The 21,278-nt window shown below is 40.8% G+C and overlaps 1 protein-coding gene across 1 annotated transcript; it reads right to left on the bottom strand.

Moving 5' to 3' along the window:
* Nucleotides 1-5,021: 5,021 nt before the first annotated feature.
* lbh (LBH regulator of WNT signaling pathway) lies at nt 5,022-14,630 on the bottom strand. Its single transcript, XM_086155203.1, has 3 exons — nt 14,440-14,630; nt 9,752-9,854; nt 5,022-6,956 (listed from the first exon to the last, which is right to left on the bottom strand). Exons 1-3 carry the CDS (start codon nt 14,466-14,468, stop codon nt 6,738-6,740), a joined length of 351 nt encoding a protein of 116 aa, XP_086011329.1. The 5' UTR covers nt 14,469-14,630; the 3' UTR covers nt 5,022-6,737.
* Between the last annotated feature and the right edge of the window lie 6,648 nt (nt 14,631-21,278).

Here is a 21,278-nt window from a genome sequence, read left to right as displayed (position 1 = left end):
TTACATAAGCCAATGTGGGAAAGATAGAATGTCTTTTTTTCGGGCTTTGTACACTGTGTTTTGGTTTATTTTCTATTAAGTCTATTGATAGCCTTTTAACAAAGGTTTATAGTTGTGAGGGGAGGATCATCTAGTTTGTTGTTTTAAACATTCTTGCCTTTAATGACCTCTTGTGCTTTTTGGTAGTTCAAAGCAGGGACACGGTTGATTTAGCCCAAGTCCTTTATCCTTTCAGTCCACTTCCCCTTCACATTGAAGGCATTGTCTGTGGCTCACACCTGCACATGCCTTTTTTTCCCTGTTACGGCCTTATTTTATCCCCATATCTTTAATATATGTGTCTATCTAGCCCTGTCTAGACTTCCTTTCTTCCCTTTTTCCACGCTGGCTTCAAGTTAATAAGGATTAGAGCGGCGGGCCATAAGCTGTCTATTTATACCAACCATGGGCAATGATAGAGCAGCCACCTATGGCTTAGCACCTTGACACACAAGACAAGAGTGAGTGGAGATCCATCCGAGCTTTCAAAGCCTGAGGAGGAAACAATGCAGTCGATACTCGCAATCCATCAAATTATGAATTTTAGTTGTCTATTAATCAGTCTCGTAATGCCTTCACAGAAATGCAGGTGTGATGAAGTTTCAGCCAGCATGCCTACATTGTGTAAATATTTCATGGTCATGTGGTTGAGACTGGTGTTTCGTGTGAATTTTCCAAATTGAAATACATTAAAGTAAAAGGGATTTAACGACGAGATGAGGGTTATAATTATTTCACAAAGGTATTGTGATTAATACCTGATAAAAAGTTGAAACGGTCCCAATAGTACCTTGTAAGATGCTTATTGTGATGCTGATTTAGATACAACTGAGCTACTATTTCATTCATTAGCCATGAACTATGTATTTTTTGCAGCTGAAAGATCTGGAACTAGGAAAATGTCCATGACATGCTAATACCTTACCATACTTGGTCTTTAAATCTTTTTAATACGCCACCTTGTAGCCTCTGTAAAATGATACCATGCATTCATTTGCACAGATTGCAAGGATGGTAATGGAATATGATATGTTACCAAAATAAGTTGCTTCAGTGACCTCACAGAGGGAATTATTTCGTATTTCCATCACAAATGACATTTGCTATGCACAATTATACAACATAATATACATAGGTTTTCGTGAGGGAAAGGTGACACCAACAGAGATTCCAAATGTCAATTTTGCTACAGCTGCATTTTAGCTTATCTCATCAAGCCCTATCTAAATACGCCACCAAGAGAGGAAACCATGTGATTAGCCTGTGATTTGTCCTTATTCAGAATCAGATTTTTTCAGTGCCACATGATATTATAGCCTTTTTAACATCTTCATTTTTCCTTGACTCCTTCACCTTTTAATCCCCCCCTCTTGTTGTATGCCTTTTAGCATACCCTCCCCTTGTTGACAGTGCCAGATATGTGTCTACGTTTGGTGGGCCGTCTCCAGACATGTTAAAAATAACGAGCAGATTTTTTGCTTCATGTCCTGAGAGCTCTACTTTCTTCTCACACTTGAGAAACCATGGGAAAAGAATCTTTCCCTTACGTAAACAGGGCTCATAATAACAGACAAAATTACTTACTTACAATTTGTAAGTATGATTTAGTAAGTACATGCAACTGTACTTACGTAGTTTTGCATGCATCCACAGCCTAGGCCTTGATGTCCTACCGTAAGGCTGCAGTACAAAACAGAAAGGTTACAAGAACAGCCAGTGTCTATAATGAAATGTTGACTTACATTACATAACCTGAAGTGTGTGAGAGGGTACATTTCTGCTTGTCATGTAAGGATGGGAAACATGCTGAAACAACAGAATGAGCTTCAAGTCCGCAAGGGCAAAATGAAGAAGGAACAAGAAAACATTGAAAGTGGAGAATGAAAGCAAAATGGAGAGAGGGAATGGAAAAAAGCTGTTAATCAGATAAGCATTATTTTTCTCCTCATGACATACCAGATGGAAGAAGGAGGGTTGATGTGGGGGTAAGGAGGGTCATGTCCAGCTGTGAATTTATGTGTCAAGGAGCAAAAGCGGACCAACTTTAATGTGAACTATAGTTGAGAGTCGGGGAGAAGTCAGGGGTTGGCAGGTCAGACTCTGCTGACACACTGGGATCAGCGTCGGGATTGTTTCCATTGGAAAGAATTCCAAGAATGAGCAAGAAGATCTATCAGTGACTTCACTCACAGGACTCTGAAAACAGTTTTAATACATCACCAGACACACATGCTCTCAAATACACTTAAAAATACAGTGTCTCACAGTAACAATGGCACGAGAGACACATTCCACTCATCTATTTCACTGCTGTGACCCTCCCTACGTTACTCAGCGGATCAAAGTGAGTATTGTCACCCCTGTTTAATATCAAGGCAGTTAATCAGCAGGCTGACACTGAAGACATTTCTTTCAAGACGAAAATGCAATATAACAAGGCTGAAAGTTTTTTTTAAGCTCTTATAAGTGAACATCAATCAGGTTTTTGAGATCAGACAAAATACTGTTTGAGTCATGTACTATGAACAGCCAAGCTGTGTGATGTGATTTGATTGACTCATCTTGAGCCCTATGCATATGAACAACCAAACTATTGTTATCTGGTGATGGAAAAGGTATAAGTGCAAGTGAAATCCTGGAATGTATGCTGATCATCTGACTTAAAAGAAAAGTTTGACCGAAGGCAAAAACTCAGTATCACGTGACCTCCATGCAGATGAAGGTTCAGAGCAGGATTTGGAGGGGAAGGAGAACGGCATGGTCAACAGAAGTGGGACGTTACTATATTTTGAATGCAATAAAACAAGCAGGGCTCGCCAGCTAGAGCCATGTGCACGTTCAACATGCAGCAAGCTCTCATTGATTAAAGGGAACAGAAACTTACACATGCAACAAAAAAAAAATCAGGATATATTTGAATGTTAAGGCAGCATGAAAGTTTCTGCTAACATCATACATCTGCCTGTCTTTTTGGGTCAACTTCACATGATGGTGGTTTCAGAGAGAATGATTACCCTGCTGCTGGTAAGCAGCGTAGAGACTCCTAATATCCCTGCCAAAACATTGTAGAAAGGATGTCTTTTCAAATCATCAACACCCAACCACCCTTTAGTGTATGGGGAGAATCAATAATGAGTATTATTCTCTCAACCTTCAAATATGTTTTGCACAACAGAATGTTAATATTTCCATGGACTTGTGGGGCAGCATGGTGTAGGGGGTAGAGCGCTCATCCTTGCATCCGAACATTCCTGGTTTGATTCCCAGCTCCTCCAAGTGTGTCTAAGTGTTCTTGAGCAAGACATTCAACCCCTAACAGCTCCCCTGGTGCTGCTAGATGGCTGCCAACTGCTTATGGTTCAGCCATGATGGGTTAAATGCAGACAGCAATTTCCCGCAAGGGATCAATAAAGTATAATTTAAAAAATCAAGTACAAGCAAGCTCAAAAGCAAATGTAGTTATTCATGGTTCAACAATGCTGTTGTCAGGCTCAACCCTTGCAAAACATTGTAACAGAAAATTTGGGAAACTGATAAAAGAGGAGTCTAGGGGCTTTTGCTTTGGTGTAGCTCCGGTTGAACAACTAAAACAGCTGTTAATTTGAGGATATTTCCGGATATTTCCAGGCCCGTTTTTAGACAGCTCTCAAATGCTCAAATGCACTTTGAAGCCCCAGTCATAGAACAAAGTGATTTCCATAATAAAACAATTTCAGCGTGGATGATTGAGGACAAAATCCACAATCATTAAACACAGGGTTATCCTTTAAACCTTGAACTGTACAGATTATGGTTTGTAATGTTTCAGTAATTATTTTATAAATGTTAATACATATAAATCTCTCTCTTACATTTCTCTCACTTTCTAGCCTCAGCTTACACATCTGCTCCAATCACATTGGAGGGACAGCAATCATTCTACTGGCCACAGCTAATATATCTTTAACTGCACAGTTCCTTACTTAATACGGTGCAGGGACAATGATAGGACCTGACTATACAGAAGCCTCTCAAAATGTCAAAGAGTCACAGATGGATTTGGCATTTTCACCTCATCCTGGTCAGCCTCTGAAAACTAAACTCCATTAGAAGTGACAGATCAATTTCTTTCTCCAACAGAATTTGAAAGAAATGTTGGAAAGGTTCTTAGCTGACGTCAAATGATTTCTCCCTTCTACGATCCTATGACATTTTCCACTGAGATGAAGGAACAGTCATTGCGAAAGGGGCAAAGAGCATTTTTCTTTTCAAGAAAGCCAGATCAGTCTCCACTAACTTTCTGCGCCAGAATGCACTCCTGCTCACCATTATCAGTTGGGGGTATTAATAATAGTTTATGCTGCATTTTTTTCCAGGAAGAAGGAAACAATTTAATATCAGGTCATTGTTCCTTTTCCAGGAAGCAAAGAGTGATGCCCACTTCAGTCCGGGCCTTGGCCCGCAAAGATCTGTCCTCAGCAGCTCATCAGACTATTCCTAGTGCTTGACCTGGAAGGGCACTGATTCAATCCAAAGCGGCAAATCACGAGACACTTCCACTTTAACAGTAATCCGAGCATAAAGGCTTTGCTACGCAACTGCTTCTTATTAATCTTGTACCTATGCTGTGCATGTGACCAGCAGGCAATGAGTTATTTATCAATATTGTGAATATTACATAAGACTCTGAAAACATGGAAATTTTAAACGATTCCCGTCTCAGTACAAAGGGGTGACAACTTAAAGGAGTTTAACATTAAACTGCCTATCTATTCATTGTTCTGTAGCTTTGTTTTCTAATCTCGAGTCCTGCTTCTCCTGTATGTTGTAAAGTGACTATGTGCAAGCATGTGTATTCATAGAAGTCTGCAACTGTAAAGATGCTAAGCAGGAAATAATACAACTTGTCTAACCACTGCAGTTGAAGTGAAGGGAAAAAGGAAGTTCACATAAAGCAAAACGAAATGTGCTGAAGCTTGTTAAAAACAATGCACTAGATGTAGTTAAAGATCAAAAGGGAAACTTTACTTGTACCATAGAATTATACATGTGCGGAACAGCAGCAAATTGCAAGTCCAACCACTCACAAATGGGTAACAAATTCATATTTATTTACAGCCTCTGTAACTGTTACAGAGAAAGTGGTCTAAATACAAAAGAAAAACAATGAGAGAAAGATGGCAGCTAATCTCCCTGAGCTTTACAAAGACAATGTGGGACCGACAGGTGATGGACAGGAGATGTTCTGTACACAACCCAAATGACACACAAATTAGAATTTTCAAAAGACCATATATACATATGTGTCTTGTTGACAATGCGGCATGTCAATGGGTATACAAAGGATTCTCCACTTTTTGACAGACTTTTTCCACAAACACCAACTTTTTAAATCACAATACAGGCAAAGAAAACAGCGGTGAAGGAATGCAGTTAAATAACCCACAATTCCTCATCAGTTTTAGCAAATTCCTGGGGAATATCATTTGACAGCAACTACCTGTATCTTTATGTGTGACCTCTCTCCTACATAGATGGTTTGTTTGTAGCCTCAATTATCAGAAGTACTGTATGGCTGTTTTTCAAGAAACAGGAAGACCAGGGAGGACAGCAAACTCCATTCAGGTGCGTACAGCTCAGCAGTTCTTTGCCTTTCTGTTAAAGCAAACAAGATCACAAGACCTCGACTGTTTGCTGACATTGAAATATTATTTACAGTTACTTTGGGTCTTTCCATTGTTTTTTCTGGCAAGACGGTTTCAAAAATGAAAAATTTTCCATCCTCTAAGGTTTCCAATTTGGAACAAGAACCACGATATGTCACACTTAATCCTGAATGTTGTAAATTAGGCTTTGACATCAGAGTACTGTTTGTCGCGAAACATTCAGGAAGCCAATGTGAAAAAGAGGATCAAAGCATGACTGTGTCCTCGCTGAATAGCAAGCCTTTGTGCAACATGTATCTTGTGAGCACTTAACATAGCAGGACTGAGTTATTCTTTCACTCTGTACTCTATTCTAAATTGATTCCAGGTTGCCTTTTAATTGTGAATGCCTGACACAAGGTCACAAAAACACCACTGGATAAATCATGTGGGAGAGAAAGAATCCCGATACGCCCCCCACCCCCAAACAAAACCAACCACTTTTTAAAAAAAAAAAAAAAAAGCACAAACATTTACTTCTGAGGAGGGATGGGGGGGAAATCTTACGGACAGCCGATGGCAAGAGCAATACTGAACAGATGTATGGACAGTGTATTGTAGATGATCATCCCCTTGGTTCCCACAAGTTCTGTATGAAAGTCTCTGGGTTCATGTTGCCAGCCATTTTGGTGAAAAGTACAGAGCAGCGGGAGCCTACTTCTGTGTCAGATCTGTCCATGGAGCATCGAGTTGCTGCTTTCCATCGCTATCTTTTTTTTACACCCATGGTGATAGGCATGACAAAAAGTCAGAACAGATGTGTGAGTGTGTGGATCAAGTCCAGTCAGGTGGGTTTGCAGTCTATGGAGCAAATATTTGTGCATTTGTGGGGGGGGGTTCAGCTGTATTGCTTCTCTTGTGGGGGTGATGGTTCGGTGCCAAAAGAATGGAGATGGCAACACTGGACATGCCTGCCAGTGAAGTCCGCAGGAGTTTTAAGGTGCGATGTGACCAGTGTGTGAGTGGAGAGTCATTGAGAAATAACAGGACACTGTGGTCGCTGCATTATAGCTTCTAGTGCTGAGAATTCTGTGTTGGCTGTCCATTTTGGATGCAGCCGTTATTCTGCTCGTCTTCCTCCTCCTCCTCCTCTTCTTCACTGACCAGGAATTCTTCTGGAGGCCAGCGAAGTTCTCCACTTTCTACCTCTCCTTCTGTAGGCTCAACAACAATGGATGGCAACCGATCCTTCAGCTTGCAGCAGCGGTCAAAGTCTGAGGGATCAGGAAATATCTGAGGGAAAAAATCAAGAGTTAAATATCATTCCCACGAGATGACATGTAAATACTAAAAAATTCTTACAGAAGCACTCCTGGGATTACATATGTAGATCTAACTTACCTAAACAATTCCTTTTAGAAATCTTTTCAAATAGCTTGTTTTGGTATTAAGGTGGTTTCACACAAAACCAGTGGTTTTGCAATTTAATGTAATTTTAAATCTTGGTCATATGACATTTTGAAAAAGGTACAGTACTTTGTGTCACCAATGGTTGGTGGCTTTGGGCACAGCAAAGTCCTCTGTAGTTAAATGCAGGCCAGCTTTTGAGTCCTTAACGGAGACTACAGAACAGTCGCACAGGTATTAAGTCCCTTTATGTACGTAAAATGAAAAAATGAAGAAAATAAAAATCTGAAAATAATTTACTTGCAGCTCTGGATTGACAATTGTCTTCCCACAAGATGATAGTATTGGAAGTGATTATACAAAACACTACTCTTGAAGTCAAACATTCTAAAGAGATAATTGTCTAAAATCTAATTGCAGGGCAGGAACAGTTAATATTGGTGGCTGTGTGTGGGCAAATCAGATACGCACAGATAACTGCTGCATCATGTTTAATCTAAATGCCAAAGCAAGGGGCTTTTTGCCAAGCAGCTCCGAGCTAGTTATGAGCTCATTCCTACCACATCACCCACTGCTCGGAAGATTATACAAGAGCATAATCACAACAAAATCAAGAGGGAGCTGACAATTGAGAAAGGCCAAAGGTTTACTAGGACATTATTTGCGGCCAAATAAATGTCTGACCGTCACCATTTGAATTATTCTATTCCATTATTCTCCGGCAAAGGTGGAGACGGGGGGGAAAAAAAAACGATGAGAACATGGTTTGGGGCAGAGCAAGCCAGACTCCTATGTCGGCTCGTAAATGTAGCATGGCACACTAAAAACCATTTGATATAAACTGATAGGCATGAGGGTAATACTGACAAGTGTGATTACATGCATTTACTGTCCTGGTGAGACTTGACATCAACCTCCAACTTTCTCTGTTCTCAGGAACCAGAGAAATGGCCCAGGGGAAAAAGCCTGCCACTCCTGGTCCAAGAACAGCATTTTTTGTGGTTGTTTGGATAAAGTGGATGAATATTTTTAGACCTGCATATTTCACTCCAAGACATTTAGAGGGGGTGGGAAGAGGGGGGGGGGCATGTCGCTGTCTGGGCAAAGAGCCCAGTGGAAAGAAAGCATTAGATGAGACAGGAGAGACAGACAAGAAGAGAGAGGAGATCCAGCTGTGTCCAAATCTCTGTGAATTCCATAAGAGATGGAGGAGAGGGTAGGAAAAAAACAAAACAAAGAAGCTATAAATTTGATTGGGACAGAGACTGTCAGTTTATGAAAGCATGTCTGTCTCCATCATCAGCTTTTATATTCTGAGGACAGCTGCGTTCACAACTCCCCTAAGAAATGTGTTTGTGAGTGAAAGCATGCCTGCGTGTATAGCTACATATTCATGCCTGTGCTGCCAATTCCTACTGTGTGTAAGCACTGAACGGAGTTCGGCAGTGAATGACTTTGCCTTTGGACCATTAAATATACGTCATAACTGTTTCACTTCCATGGCAGGAAGTGGCGACACAGACCCTATTTTAGGAAACTTCTGGGTATACAGTTTAAGGGGACTTAGAGCTTAAGGTTTGAATCATGCAATTTCATCAACAAATACCTATTTACTCATCCTTCTTCCACTTGAAAGTCATCTTTTCATTTTGGTAACATTTAGGAACTGCTGGAATATAACTCTCATCAATGAGTGTCAGAAGGTTGACACTCAGAACAGAGGATATGACTGGTGGAACATGTATGCATCTCTGAGGAATCACTGGGACCTCAGGCAAAAGGCCCAGGTGAGGAAGCACATTGGGGATAGAAAGACTGGAGAAGTGGAACATTAGCACCCTTCGTTTCATCCAGTTTCCCCCTCATCCGCTCCATCATCCTTTCAGATGAACCCACAGCTGTGGTGTGAAAAATGGAAAAACAAGAAGGGAAGCCAGCTTTTTCCTCTGGGTCAGTCCACATCCTTTAAGTCATCATCTGCAGATACAGCATGAGACAGCCACTGTAGCAAATTTAAAATCCTTCCATGTCCATAATCTAATTAGTCTTATTTCCATCAATTATCTGACAAAAAAAACAAACAGTCATTTCCTCGAATGGGTTTACAGCATCTCAGCAGGTGGCACAGGTAGCCAAAATAATATTGCAACTAATGACCAGTGTCTTTTTTTTTTTAAAAAATCACAACATAGGGTAATCAGTACATTATGGTTACATAACATCCTATCATGCCCCCCCCACCCACCCACCCAATGCACAAAAACAAGGAAGCAGCTGTAGTTTTGTTTCCAGGAAGACTGTTTGGCTGACAGTAAAACAAAGCTGCTGGATAACACTTGTCAAGACCACCTGATGGCTTATTTCTTACCTTTCACAATGCAGTGTTTGTTTGTTGCAGGCCACAGACGACAGCATTTTATTGACATGAGTCTTAAATCTCACATTGAGGACCATCTTTAAAATTAAGCTGAAATTCTGTTATTAAAATATAGGAAGTGGGTCTTCTCCTTTAAAAACAAATCTCTATGCACTTTCACTTCTAACAATTAACCTCAAATACACTCATGCAGAAAGCATTTGGATTATGCCTTCTAACACAAAAAGATCTGCTTTTTGGTGGATGAGCAAAAATTACATTTTTTCTTTTAATAGTACAGCCTGTGTGTGTTTGCCCAACCTACCTGGAAGGAGAGTCTGTCCTTGTTTGGGCTGAGCCTCATGTCTTCCATGGGGGTGCTGTTGATCATCACCTCAGTCATCTCTCGGCCGGGCACAAAAACTGGGCTGTAGTATAGAAAGACAAGTAATTGGATTCAGGTATGGATAAAATCGTGGGTATTGCCCTTACAATTGCAGAAAGTGAAAAGAAAAACTTTTATCCTCAAAAAAGTTGGATCCAATGAATGAATTACAACAATTCAGGTTTTGAACGAAATAAAATGATACAGGAAAGAACCATTTGAATCTCACTGTCGGTATCTGGTGTTTTTGGAGTTTGTCAAAACTATAAAAATCCATCTAATGTCCACAGTTATATGAAACTAAATGTTAACATCACTATCAAGTGAAAGATATGTACGAATGCAAGGACAACTAGCACAGTTCTGATTTGGCACTGCACATTGCAACAGTCATTGTGAGAGCATGCTGGGGGTGCGCTGCGGTATTCGACTGGGGTGGAAGTTGATGCACTTTGTTCCATCAGACCTTGGCCAAACTTTCCATTTTAGATTAAAGTTAGCAGTAGGTTGTTTATCCATGTTCAGAGCATTTAGTACCCAGCACGGTTAAAAAATGACTTGAAGCAAGTTCCTTGATTGATAGAACACTGCGCAGAGGCTTGAGACATTACGCCAAGCGACCTTCTCATGCTCTCTATTTAAAGCCTGGTGCCATGTGGTCAATGGCCACAAGCTTGGGGTTTGTATGGTCACTGACTATAGGAAAACAGTACATGCCAAGAAGTTCAAGCATATCCCCATATCTGATTCAGAATGGTTTTAGAAGAAATTTGTGGACTGTGCTCACCCTAAGTTCACAGCATACAATTTAGATGTAACAAAACAGCAAATGTGCAACAGCACAAACAGCATTTAAAAAAAAAAAAAAGATTTAAAATAAGCCATTATGTAGGCATGCATTCACTAGGAATAGATTTTATCATTGAACAGTTATTTTCTTGGGAAAGTTTGTCTACTTGTAGTCTTCGTGGATGAGAAGAAATCTCAAGACACTAAGTATTTGATAAAGCCAAAACAAGTCATGAGCACAGCGTTAAAACCTACCATCAACTTCACCTGATATCACATATTTAACATGCCAATGTATAGGTGAAGCCTAGTTCTGTCCTTTGTCTGCACTTACGTGTCAAAACAAAGATAGAAATATTAGCATATCAGTGACATAATCCATGGTCAAACCTTTATTTTGCTACCTACGCTTAATGATAAAAAGGTTTCATTTATTATTTTAATAAAAACTAAGACAAATCCTAGGACACTGAATTTTTGCAAAATGTACAATTCACATAATCTTGGCTAACTCCAGGATCAGTCTGTATAGTTTTGCTGCGAATTAATCTCAATAGACACTGTGGATCAATACTGCTTCACTGACTTTAGGGCATGTCTCATGCTTCAATTTTGCACAATATCATCCCGCCAAAAATGCAAAAGGTTTCTATTCAATTCAAAAAGCAAAAAAACATATTAAACTGTTACCTTTTATATACAAAAAAAAAAAAAAATTAAAAAAAAAAGTGGCGAGTAAAAAGAATGCTTCCATGTAAAATGCAACATTGGTTTTTGGGGGGTGATCAGCCATATTCATGTCATTTACTTGGAAATTGCACCACGGATGTTTAATACTACAACTTCATTCCATTTTAGAAACAGATACTATTGCAATCTTACAGTTGCTATAAGAAACAGTTAATAGAAATTCTTCAAGAGAGCGTCATGTGACATGTGAGTCACTCAATGCCGGGAGATCATTAACCCCTAAAGCAATGGCAACTGGCATTTACCACTTTTTCCATCACTATATTTGCACACCCTCAAAGAGCTCAACTTGAGTGATCATACAATAACCTTGGTAGATCTTGGTAGCATACTCTGCCAAAACAATAGCTGGATATCCAAAAATAAAAACAAGGCTTGAAGGATATTCTAGCTTTAACATGGAAGAAAAAAAAAAAAAAAAAAAAAAAAGATGTCGGCTAGAGCTATTAAGCTTATTTCATCCTTGAATGGGGTGCAGAGGAGGGTGACGCAGGCATGCAAAATCCAGCAGAGGTGGGGACGGAGGGATGTACATGGAACTATGACAGAAGACCTGAAGCGAGGGAGGGAAGGGAATGAAAGATAAACACTTGGTCCTTGCCAGTCATATTTCTGTTCAGGGGATCATATAAACATCCTGCTAAGCTAAGAATAACAGAGCATCGGCCTAATAAAACATGAAGGGGCACAATGAAGAGGAAGTAGGGTGCGCAAGAAACAAGTCAAGCTGGTAGGAAACAAACATACAAGAGCACCACTCAGATATATCATAGCCTTGAGGTTGACTGGTGTGTCCCTTTTACAAAGTGAATTATTTGAAACAAAAAAAACGTAATGCATTATGTAGCACGAGCACAACCACAAAGAATGGTGCTGTGGAATCAGATTCATTGTAACGTCCCATAAATGATAAAATAATCACTCAAACAATACCACAGATGCTTAAGATATGCCCCTAAAATGGCTCTGGCTATTTAATATCCAAGAGTTTTAAAAAGGCACAACAGGTCATATGCCAGTAAAATTCCTTAACTCGAGACTTATTCAACTGCCACATGGAGAGAGAGTGCAAACTGATGCAAATAGCTGCACTTCGTTATCTACTGAAACCTTTTTCAGCATATCTCACAAACACTGTTTTCCCCCGCGGTAAAAACTATACCTCAGTATAGTTGTGACATTCGTATATGCAGATAAATACAATGACCAAATGTAACCAAAGCACAGATATGCTGTGCCTCATCCAGCTTTGTGCCATATCTGATTTTATATATTTAACACTTTCTAAATGTTACACAGTTATCTAATAGCTGCTCTTAAATGGAGGCAGTAATCATATACTGATGGAAAAAGTTTGGAATTTTCTGTAAAACCGGTGGAATGTACACTCATTGTGTTAAGAGGGGTATCTCTAGCATGATAAGGAAATATTTGTATTTCTTATTGGATTTAACAATACAAAAAAAACTTCAACCAGACTTAAAGGCTCTGAGTGTGGGCAGACCTTTGGAAGGTCATAGTTAAAAAAATATATATATATAAAATCCTAACACTTTCTCTAAGCCAAAGGGAAAAACAAAAGCCCGAAAAACAAGTAAATTGTCGCAGTATATCAAGTTCTGAAAAACAAACAGAAAGGTTGTCAATATGGGATACAGGCCCGGGTAGAGTTACATCATATTTGAAAACTAAAATCTGTGATATTACACCTAGATAACATTTATTAAATCAAATTGCACAGCCCTATTGCTACCTTTAACATCAGACCACAAATTCAGCTTTTGGGCTCCATATAATGAAGCTCTGCAAAGCAGAGCCTTGGTAGATCTAATTCTAAAATAACTGCTCATTCGGCTGGTTTTGAGCCACTGAAGTGAGGCGAGTTTCCTGAAAAGTCATAACATGAGCTTAAGAGATTCCTTCAACGAACATTCGTTACACAGCTCAATCTGTGATGACAAGGCTAAGTAATGATGCCCGCACTGAGGGTTCCAGCAGCAGAATCCCACAGGTATGTGGCCATTGGTGGGGTTGAGTAAGAGATCCAAATAGTGAGCTATTGTTACATGCTATCATTAGGTGTTTGGCAGGTACAAAGGCATTGAGGTTTGCTTCAGAAAACATACAAAGATATAATATTCCCTTGGGTTTGGTGTACCACTGAAAAAAAAAAATACAATATGGCTTAGATACCCTTTAATGCCAATAAACCTGGCAAGAGAGTGGGAGCTTCTGTGTACAAATCTTGTCTCAACAAAAGCTCACAAGTAGGCATATCAAGAGCATCTAACGGGTGTGTGTTCAGTGAGAAGAGCTATTGTTTAGAGAAAAGATGACTTCCTGTTCACGCCTTAAAAAAAAAAAAAAAAAGCCACAATGCAGACATTAAAAAGGCTTTGTCTACCTTTCATCACCCAGATTAAAAAAAAAAAAAGTTACATACGTTTAGCTGTTAAGTGAATGCTGGATCATGTGTTTTACATGTAGGCATTTTATCTTTATCTCGCAGACCAAAGCAGCATAGGCGCCTCATGAGCAGATGTACAACTGTGGCTACATGAAAGAGGTCAATTCTCAACTTCCTGGTAAGGCCCGCATGGAGTTTGGGGTGCACGCAAAACATGCACATCATCGCTATAAAACGACAGCACATTCAAAACAGTCCCGTGATACAAAAAATACATTCCTGAGTGAAAAACTAAATTAATATAATGATGATGATGATGGAAGTCCCTTCCTCACTGACTGACTGCACTGCACCTGCAGCAGCAGAGGCTGAGGGCAGCCTGACTCCTCGAACTGATGGGATCACTAAAGAAAGAAAACCCATAGGCTTCATAAAACAAAACAAAACAAAAAAAACGCTTTTACCTTTTTGAAATTCCCACTACCATTGGAATAGCCACTGACACATATTTCCACCACCTGGTCACTGCATTTCAAGCACCCCCCCAGACATACACAAAATTGAATAAATATACTTAGAAACCAACAAACCTATTGTTTGATACTTTAAATGTTAACTTTCGTTAAACGAGTGAAACAGGGACAAGTGAAGTGAGCATATAAAAGTAGATGCCAGTACTCACCAGTATCTCTGCGGGAAATAAACAGACATGAATTCACACCTGGAGCCAATTCTGTTGATTAGGGGAGTCTAATGTGACGGCGTCCGACTTCTCCGAGAATCAACGCAAACCGAAAGTAAAGGAACGGGCCGAGTGTGCGTCTTGCTCTGTGTGTGCGGGGGGAGGAAAGAGGCTTTTAATTCGGTTTGTCTGATCAGCACCACGGTGTTCCGTATTTATCCCGGAGGCGTTGGCTTCCACGGCTGCGGACACACCTCCTCTCTGCACGGCCTTCATAAAAAATCCTCAATGGCAGCACGGGGTGTCAGCGTCAGCCAATCAGAGCGCCTCTCTGTCCCGCCTCACACCCCATGACGTCAGCAGCCAGCTAGCTCTCTCATTGGCTGTGGCCCGGAACATACTGCAAGATGCTATTGATTTGTCGTCTCCGGGGCAACAAAGTGACCGCGCCGCTTCCTCTTGAATGAAAGATACGCTTTTAAGGTGCTGCGTGACATTTATCCAGATGAGGAGCTCAATTTTCTGAATCACTCTCAAATATATATTCCAAGGACACCGTTGTCTACGGGATTTTTTTTTCCCCGAAACAAAACAACTGATTGGCTTTTAACAATTCAAAATGCATTTCCACGACTTCTATATTAGGAGGTGAGATGCATCCCCAGACTTACAAAACAGCTCTTAAGGCCTGACGACAGTCATGTTATTATACACAGGACAGCTGCACATATTCGACCTTCAGTCATCACCTCTTATACAATGCATCTCCTTGCATGCAGCGCTTTGCCCCGCTGGCTCACGCTGACATGGAGAACGGTGGAACCTCAAGGAGCTTTTGCAGAAATACGACGGGTTTCTTCTGCCACCTTGTGACCATTTAAAAACCTGCTGCAGACTCCTAGGTTGCAGTGAGAACCAAAAGCAAGGGAAGATGCAAAAAAGGCATTTTCTAATGTTTGGAAAATGAAGGAAAGTAAATGCAAGCAATAAAAAACACCAAACATTTGTTTATTAGCTTACTTATTTGGAATAACTTGTCCAGTGAAATACAAAATATTCATTAAACATTAGTTTCTCCCAGCTGGCCTTTTTTTTAATGGCTGAGCTTCTCTAAAAGCTGAGAATCCCCAGACAAATTTTGAGGCTATAGTCACGGGCGTCACAATAATTGTGAAATTGGATCCTTGGTCAGGAAAAAAAAGCGTTAATTCTGTAGTTTGACACTAAGTTCATACATATATTTACATAATGGGGCTAGTGTAGAGACGTCTTTTCTACAGTATGTGCATATGAATATTCAACTTTCCAAAAGTGTCAGGGGTAATGTGCGATAAAAGAGTATATGCCAAAATTAAATGGTGGGTAAGACAGACTACGGTGGTGAGCCATGCTGTATGGTTTGGAGACAGTGGCTATGAGAGACAAACAGGTTCCCATTTGGAGTGACAAAGATGAATAGGATCTGTAGAGTCCCTCAGAGGGGCTTGATGCACATGTTAAGTGTTCTGGAGATAAAGTCAGACTGAGATGGCGTGGAAAGTGAGGGAAGAACTGCCAGGCGGGAAGCTTGGAGGAGCACCACATGGGAGATTTATGGATGGAGCCAAAGAGGGCATGAAGTTAGTTGGTGTAACAGAAGAGGATGCAGAGAACAGGGTTAGATGGAGGCAGGTGTTTGGCTGTGGTGACCCCTGAAGGGAATAGCCAAAATCAGAACAACTGGAATATTTGACTTCCCCAGGACATTTTATTAAAAAAACTACATCTAAAAGAAAAAAAACACGGTAACTGGTACCGGCACATAATATACGCATCTACTAGAATATTTTGATATGGGGATTATCTGCAAAGTCTCTTAATGATAAAAATGCCCAGTCAGTGTCTCCGGCAGGGATAGTTTCTTTTGTTGGCCATCCTGAAAAAGGAGTCATACATATTTAAATGAAAATAGCTAACGACACGAGTTTCAATGGCAGAAGATGTCCACAAGGTGACAGTGTCGTCAATGAAATGACAGAAGCACTGCTTTGAGGGTATGGCTATGCAGGAGTTTCATTACTTTCAGAACACAGGCTCAATCAAATGTAAATTTCTTATGTAATCAGGTTTTGTTATTTTTGATACAATGAAGTTATGGGAAAGAGTTGTGGAAACTAGTCAACATTTGTGAACAGCAGTATGGCTTCATGCTTAGAAAGAGTACTACAGATGCAGTATTTGCTTTGAGAATGCTAATAGAGAAGTACAGAGAAGGCCAGAGGGAGCTGCATTGTGGTTTCGTAGTCCTGGAAAAAGCATTTGACAGGGTGCCAAGAGAGGAGCTCTGGTATTGTATGAGAATGTCTGGAGTGGCAGAGAAGTGTGTTAAACTGGTGCAGGACATGTATGCTAGCTGTGAGACAGTGGTACGATGTGCTACAGGGGTAACGGACAAGTTCAAGGTGGAGGTGGGACTCCATCGGGGATCAGCTCTGAGCCCCTTCTTGTTCGCAATGGGGATGGACAGGTTGACAGATGAAGTTAGACAGGAATCTCCATGGACCATGATGTTTGCAAATGACATTGTGATCTGTAGTGAGAGCCGAAAACAGGTGGAGGAAAAGAGACGTGGAGCTATGCACTGGAAAGGGGAGGAATGAAAGTTAGTTGCAGCAAGACAGAGTATATTTATGTAAATAAGAGGAACCCGGGTGGAAAGCTGAAGCTACAGGGAGCGGAGATCAAGAAGTTGGAGAATTTCAGGTACTTAGGGTCAACAGTCCAGTGCAGCCGAGAGTGTGGACAAGAGGTGAAGAGACGAGTTCAAGCAGGTTGGAAAGGGTGGGGAAATGTGTCAGGGATACTATTTGACAGAACACTATCGGCCAGAATGAAAGGAAAGGTGTACAAGACAGTGGTGATACCAGCAATGCTGTATGGCCTAGAAACAGTTACAATGACGAAAAGACAGTGGGCAGAACAAGAGCTCGCAGAAATGATGTTAGATGTTTTGGAGAGAAGGTCAGAAAAGTCAGACTGAGATGGTAGGGATAGTTGAGGGATAGTGAATATATCGGAGGGATCGTGAATATATTGGAAAGACGGATGCTGGAATTGGAGCTGCCAGGCAGGAGGTCTCGAGGAAGACCCAAGAGAAGATTTATGGACGTAGTGATAGAGGATATGAAGCTTGTTGGTGTGAGAGAGGAGGATACAGACAATAGGGTTAGATGGAGAAAGTTGATTCACTGTGGCGACCCCTGGAGGGAAAAGCTGAAAGGGGAAGAAGAAGAATTAGGTTTTTGTTATTCTTAACATATTTTTGATAATTTTCATTTTCATTTACATGATCAAAATTAAGCTCCTTAGCAAACACAATGCTACACTGTCACATAAACCCAATATGTAGCTTGTCTCCAAAATCAAATAAAGTAAGGTGAAGCTATTCTCTTTGCTCGCCTCATGCTCTCATTTGCTTGTGTTTATATCTAATTTATTCGACTATATCAGATAGATAGTAGCTGGAGTCTTTGATTCCTTCCCAATCATTCAGCTACAAAACAGAACTGGAGCAAGGGCAAAACATAATTCATTCATAGATAAATATATATCTGCATGCAATCCCCAAATACAGATGGTATCACTGTGATCCAGCATGTTAGAACGGTTGAAAAGTAAAGGATTTGAGAATAAAGTGATCTTGAATGTGCGGACAGGACAATCTGAGCAAACAGATTTGTGCAAAAAGTGAATATTGAGATTGGCGACTCCCTCTGGTGGTTTTAAACAAGTGTTGCCTCTGTCAGTGCCCGACAAAAACAGCTGCACATCTGGGCAAGCAGGCACACCTCGGGGAGCAGGGAAAAGGCTGCGGACCTACTGCACAACATGTTGATGTACAAGGCCCTGAAGGGGACAGCAGACGACAAGGCTTCGCCTCTTTTCCGAGCATAAAAGTCACAATCTTTTGTCCTCTGTTGCGATCAAATGCATGTATGTAATTAATCCCTCATTGGATTTTTTTGTGGAAAACCTCTGATGGAAAGGAGTAATATAAAAATTGTTATGAAAAACTTTTAACTTCTTCTTTCTCATTTCTTTCAGCCAGACTATATTTGTTTGTATAAGAGAACCTTGGTCTACACAAGTCTGAGTGTTTCCATATTTAGAACTGGTCTCTTTTGTATATATTTATATCCATTAGTGTAAGCACGCGCAGGGTTATCCTGAGCGAGTTAATTTTTTTTTTACTCTACGTGTGGCTGTTGTGTGTTTGGACCTCTGATCTCTGGACTCGCCGCACACCACACTTACTTGCAGGTGGTCTGTACGCACTCGGGGGCCGAGCAGATTTAATATTTCAGAGGAGCGGCGCACACCCCTGAACACTGTCATTGAGTCCACATGGCCAGCCTGAAAGCTGCTCTGTGAACACTCTTCTGAAATATGTGGCCTGCCAGCCCCCTTCTCTCTACCATGCTTACTCACTTGCTGGGCCTCATAATTAAAAGCTAACCACGGCTACAGATGTTGGCAGCTGTCTTTAACCCATTAGATGCCACTCTGTAATTCCCCTCCACGATTCTTCACTGCAGAAAAGCGGCTGATTAAAGTCGACCGTCCAGGTTTTACTCATATCAGGCAAAAGTCGGGGGTTGTGTGTTAAAAGAAAACTGCAGAAAAGCGTAACGAACAAAAAGAAAATATTGAGACAAGAGGAAGAAGAAGAAAGAGTGAGGAGCTTCAAGCTGAGAATTTCTCCTTTATGGAAAATGATCGAGGCCACATGTGAAAAATTCATTTGACTTTAAGATTTTTCGTTGAAATATCCCCCCCCCCCCCCAAAAAAAAATGTTCACATGTGTCCCTGATCTTCTTCCGTAGCTCTTCTAATTTTTATATCCCTGCGCCTTTATACAGCATGTAAACAGGAAACCAGAAGTTTTTATTACCACCTTGCGAAATCCAAAGACAGGAATTTGTGTTCACTCCAGATTTTCCTTTATCATTCATCCGATTTCACCGTGGTCAGTTCTTTTTTGTCATTTTTGCAGCGGAACATCGTGCGCAATGTCGCTTTGGGCTTCGGCAAAAAGGAACACGAGGAACTTCACCGGCACGTTATTCAACAAGGTCAAACCCGATTTAGACGTGAAACCAAACCCTAAACAGGGCATCTTGAAGCTGTTAGGAAACTATTCCAGATCTTAAACAGACCAGGGGGACTGTGTACATCTCCTTAATTGCACATGTCAATTTATGTACAAGCTCTTGATTTAGTCAAGCTCCATTACACTCTCTTTCTTCCTTTTTTTAATGCCGTTTTACTGTCAGTGTGTCCCAGCTTCTTCTCTCTCCATCTTAAAGTTACACAGACTCAGTGTCCAGAAACCAAATGTACGGATATGAATGTGTGTTGCAACCGGCGTGCTTACACCGCGGCACAAAAGCCCCTACTCATTCACACGCGCAGAATGTGAGGCAAACCAACAATAAGTCACTGAGACAAACCATGTCATTTCACAGCTTGACAGCTTGTTAATGTTGTGTGACTTCTCTGGGAACAAAGGATACATTGCAGAAACTCAAGACTGCATGTAATTAATCCAATACCAGCAATAACTCTCTCAAATATTTACTGTATTCCTCTATCAGTGGTACGGTAGACGAATGAAGAGCCTGACAAAGACCTCACACATCCATGGGAGTCCGCTGACCGTAGCGAGGGAGCAGGTAAAAAGAGCTGTTACTCACTTCTCAACCGGCAGGGCCTATATAACGTTTTAACACTCTGACCATAACCCTTTAGGGACCTAACTTCAATAATGCTGTCATCACCTGGTTTGAGAGTTGAGGCTCGATGCTGTGACACAACCATCCACCATCAATGGGAGAAAGACCAAAGAAAACACCAGGCAGTTTTTCACGGGGTGATTTACTCTTATGCGAGCCGTTCGACGGGGTACTTTCAAAGAAAGGCTTGGAAAGATTTGGAAATAAGATTTTATTTCCCAAGGATTTACTTGGATATAAACTGCGGCATCCAAGATTAATACTTCTAGCGGTTGACATCAGTTTCACCCCCTTCCCTAAATAGGAGCAGTCAGTGAGTTTTCAGATGGCCAGACTCAGTTCTTTACAACGTTTTGTCGTCAGATCGGCGGCGGGCGCGAAGTAAGAACAACAGCGATCATCTTCATCGTTAACATGATCCTCATCCTTAAAACAAAAATGTATAACTCCTGCCCGACATTAACATTTACTTCTATATATGTGTGTGTATAAATATACAAAAGGATGCGCGAGGTAGATGGGATGCTCATATTCTGTTTGACCACTGGAATCACTGACTAGATCAAGCAGATCTTATTCTACACTTACGGGAAGGCTAAGGGGAAAGAGGCCCTCTCTATCTGAAGAAAAAAAATGTTTTCACAACACTGTCTCAGTCCGTGGATACTGGCTATTTTAGATATTGCAAATAAATATCTATGTTTGGAAAGCAATCATCTGGCAAACACTTTCAGTCGGAGGATGAAAGAGAGTGGGGCGTATTTGATTGGGCTCAGGCAAAGGTGACCCTTCCTCAGAAGATACACATAACGATTTCAAGAAAGCAAGGTCATCAACAATTTATTTCTGTACATCTGCTGGTGGAGAACACTAAATACACAAAGGTGCGGTTCGGTTCTCCCGTGAGGAAACCGTATTCAGATGATTCCGATCTCGGATCACGGGTTAAAAGATATTTAGGTGATGCAGCTCGCAGCTGTAGAAATGTGGTACTCATTTCGCCAGGATCGATCCTAATAGCCATGAAGGATAATGCAAAGCTGTGTCAGGAACTGTAATGACTTTAA

This window comes from Fistularia commersonii, chromosome 1, assembly GCF_037954325.1.
Source record: "Fistularia commersonii isolate RoL2024-O1a breed Wild chromosome 1, RoL_Fcom_v1.0, whole genome shotgun sequence".
Classification (NCBI taxonomy): domain Eukaryota; kingdom Metazoa; phylum Chordata; class Actinopteri; order Syngnathiformes; family Fistulariidae; genus Fistularia; species Fistularia commersonii.
This window is presented reverse-complemented; position numbering and strand designations above follow the sequence as displayed.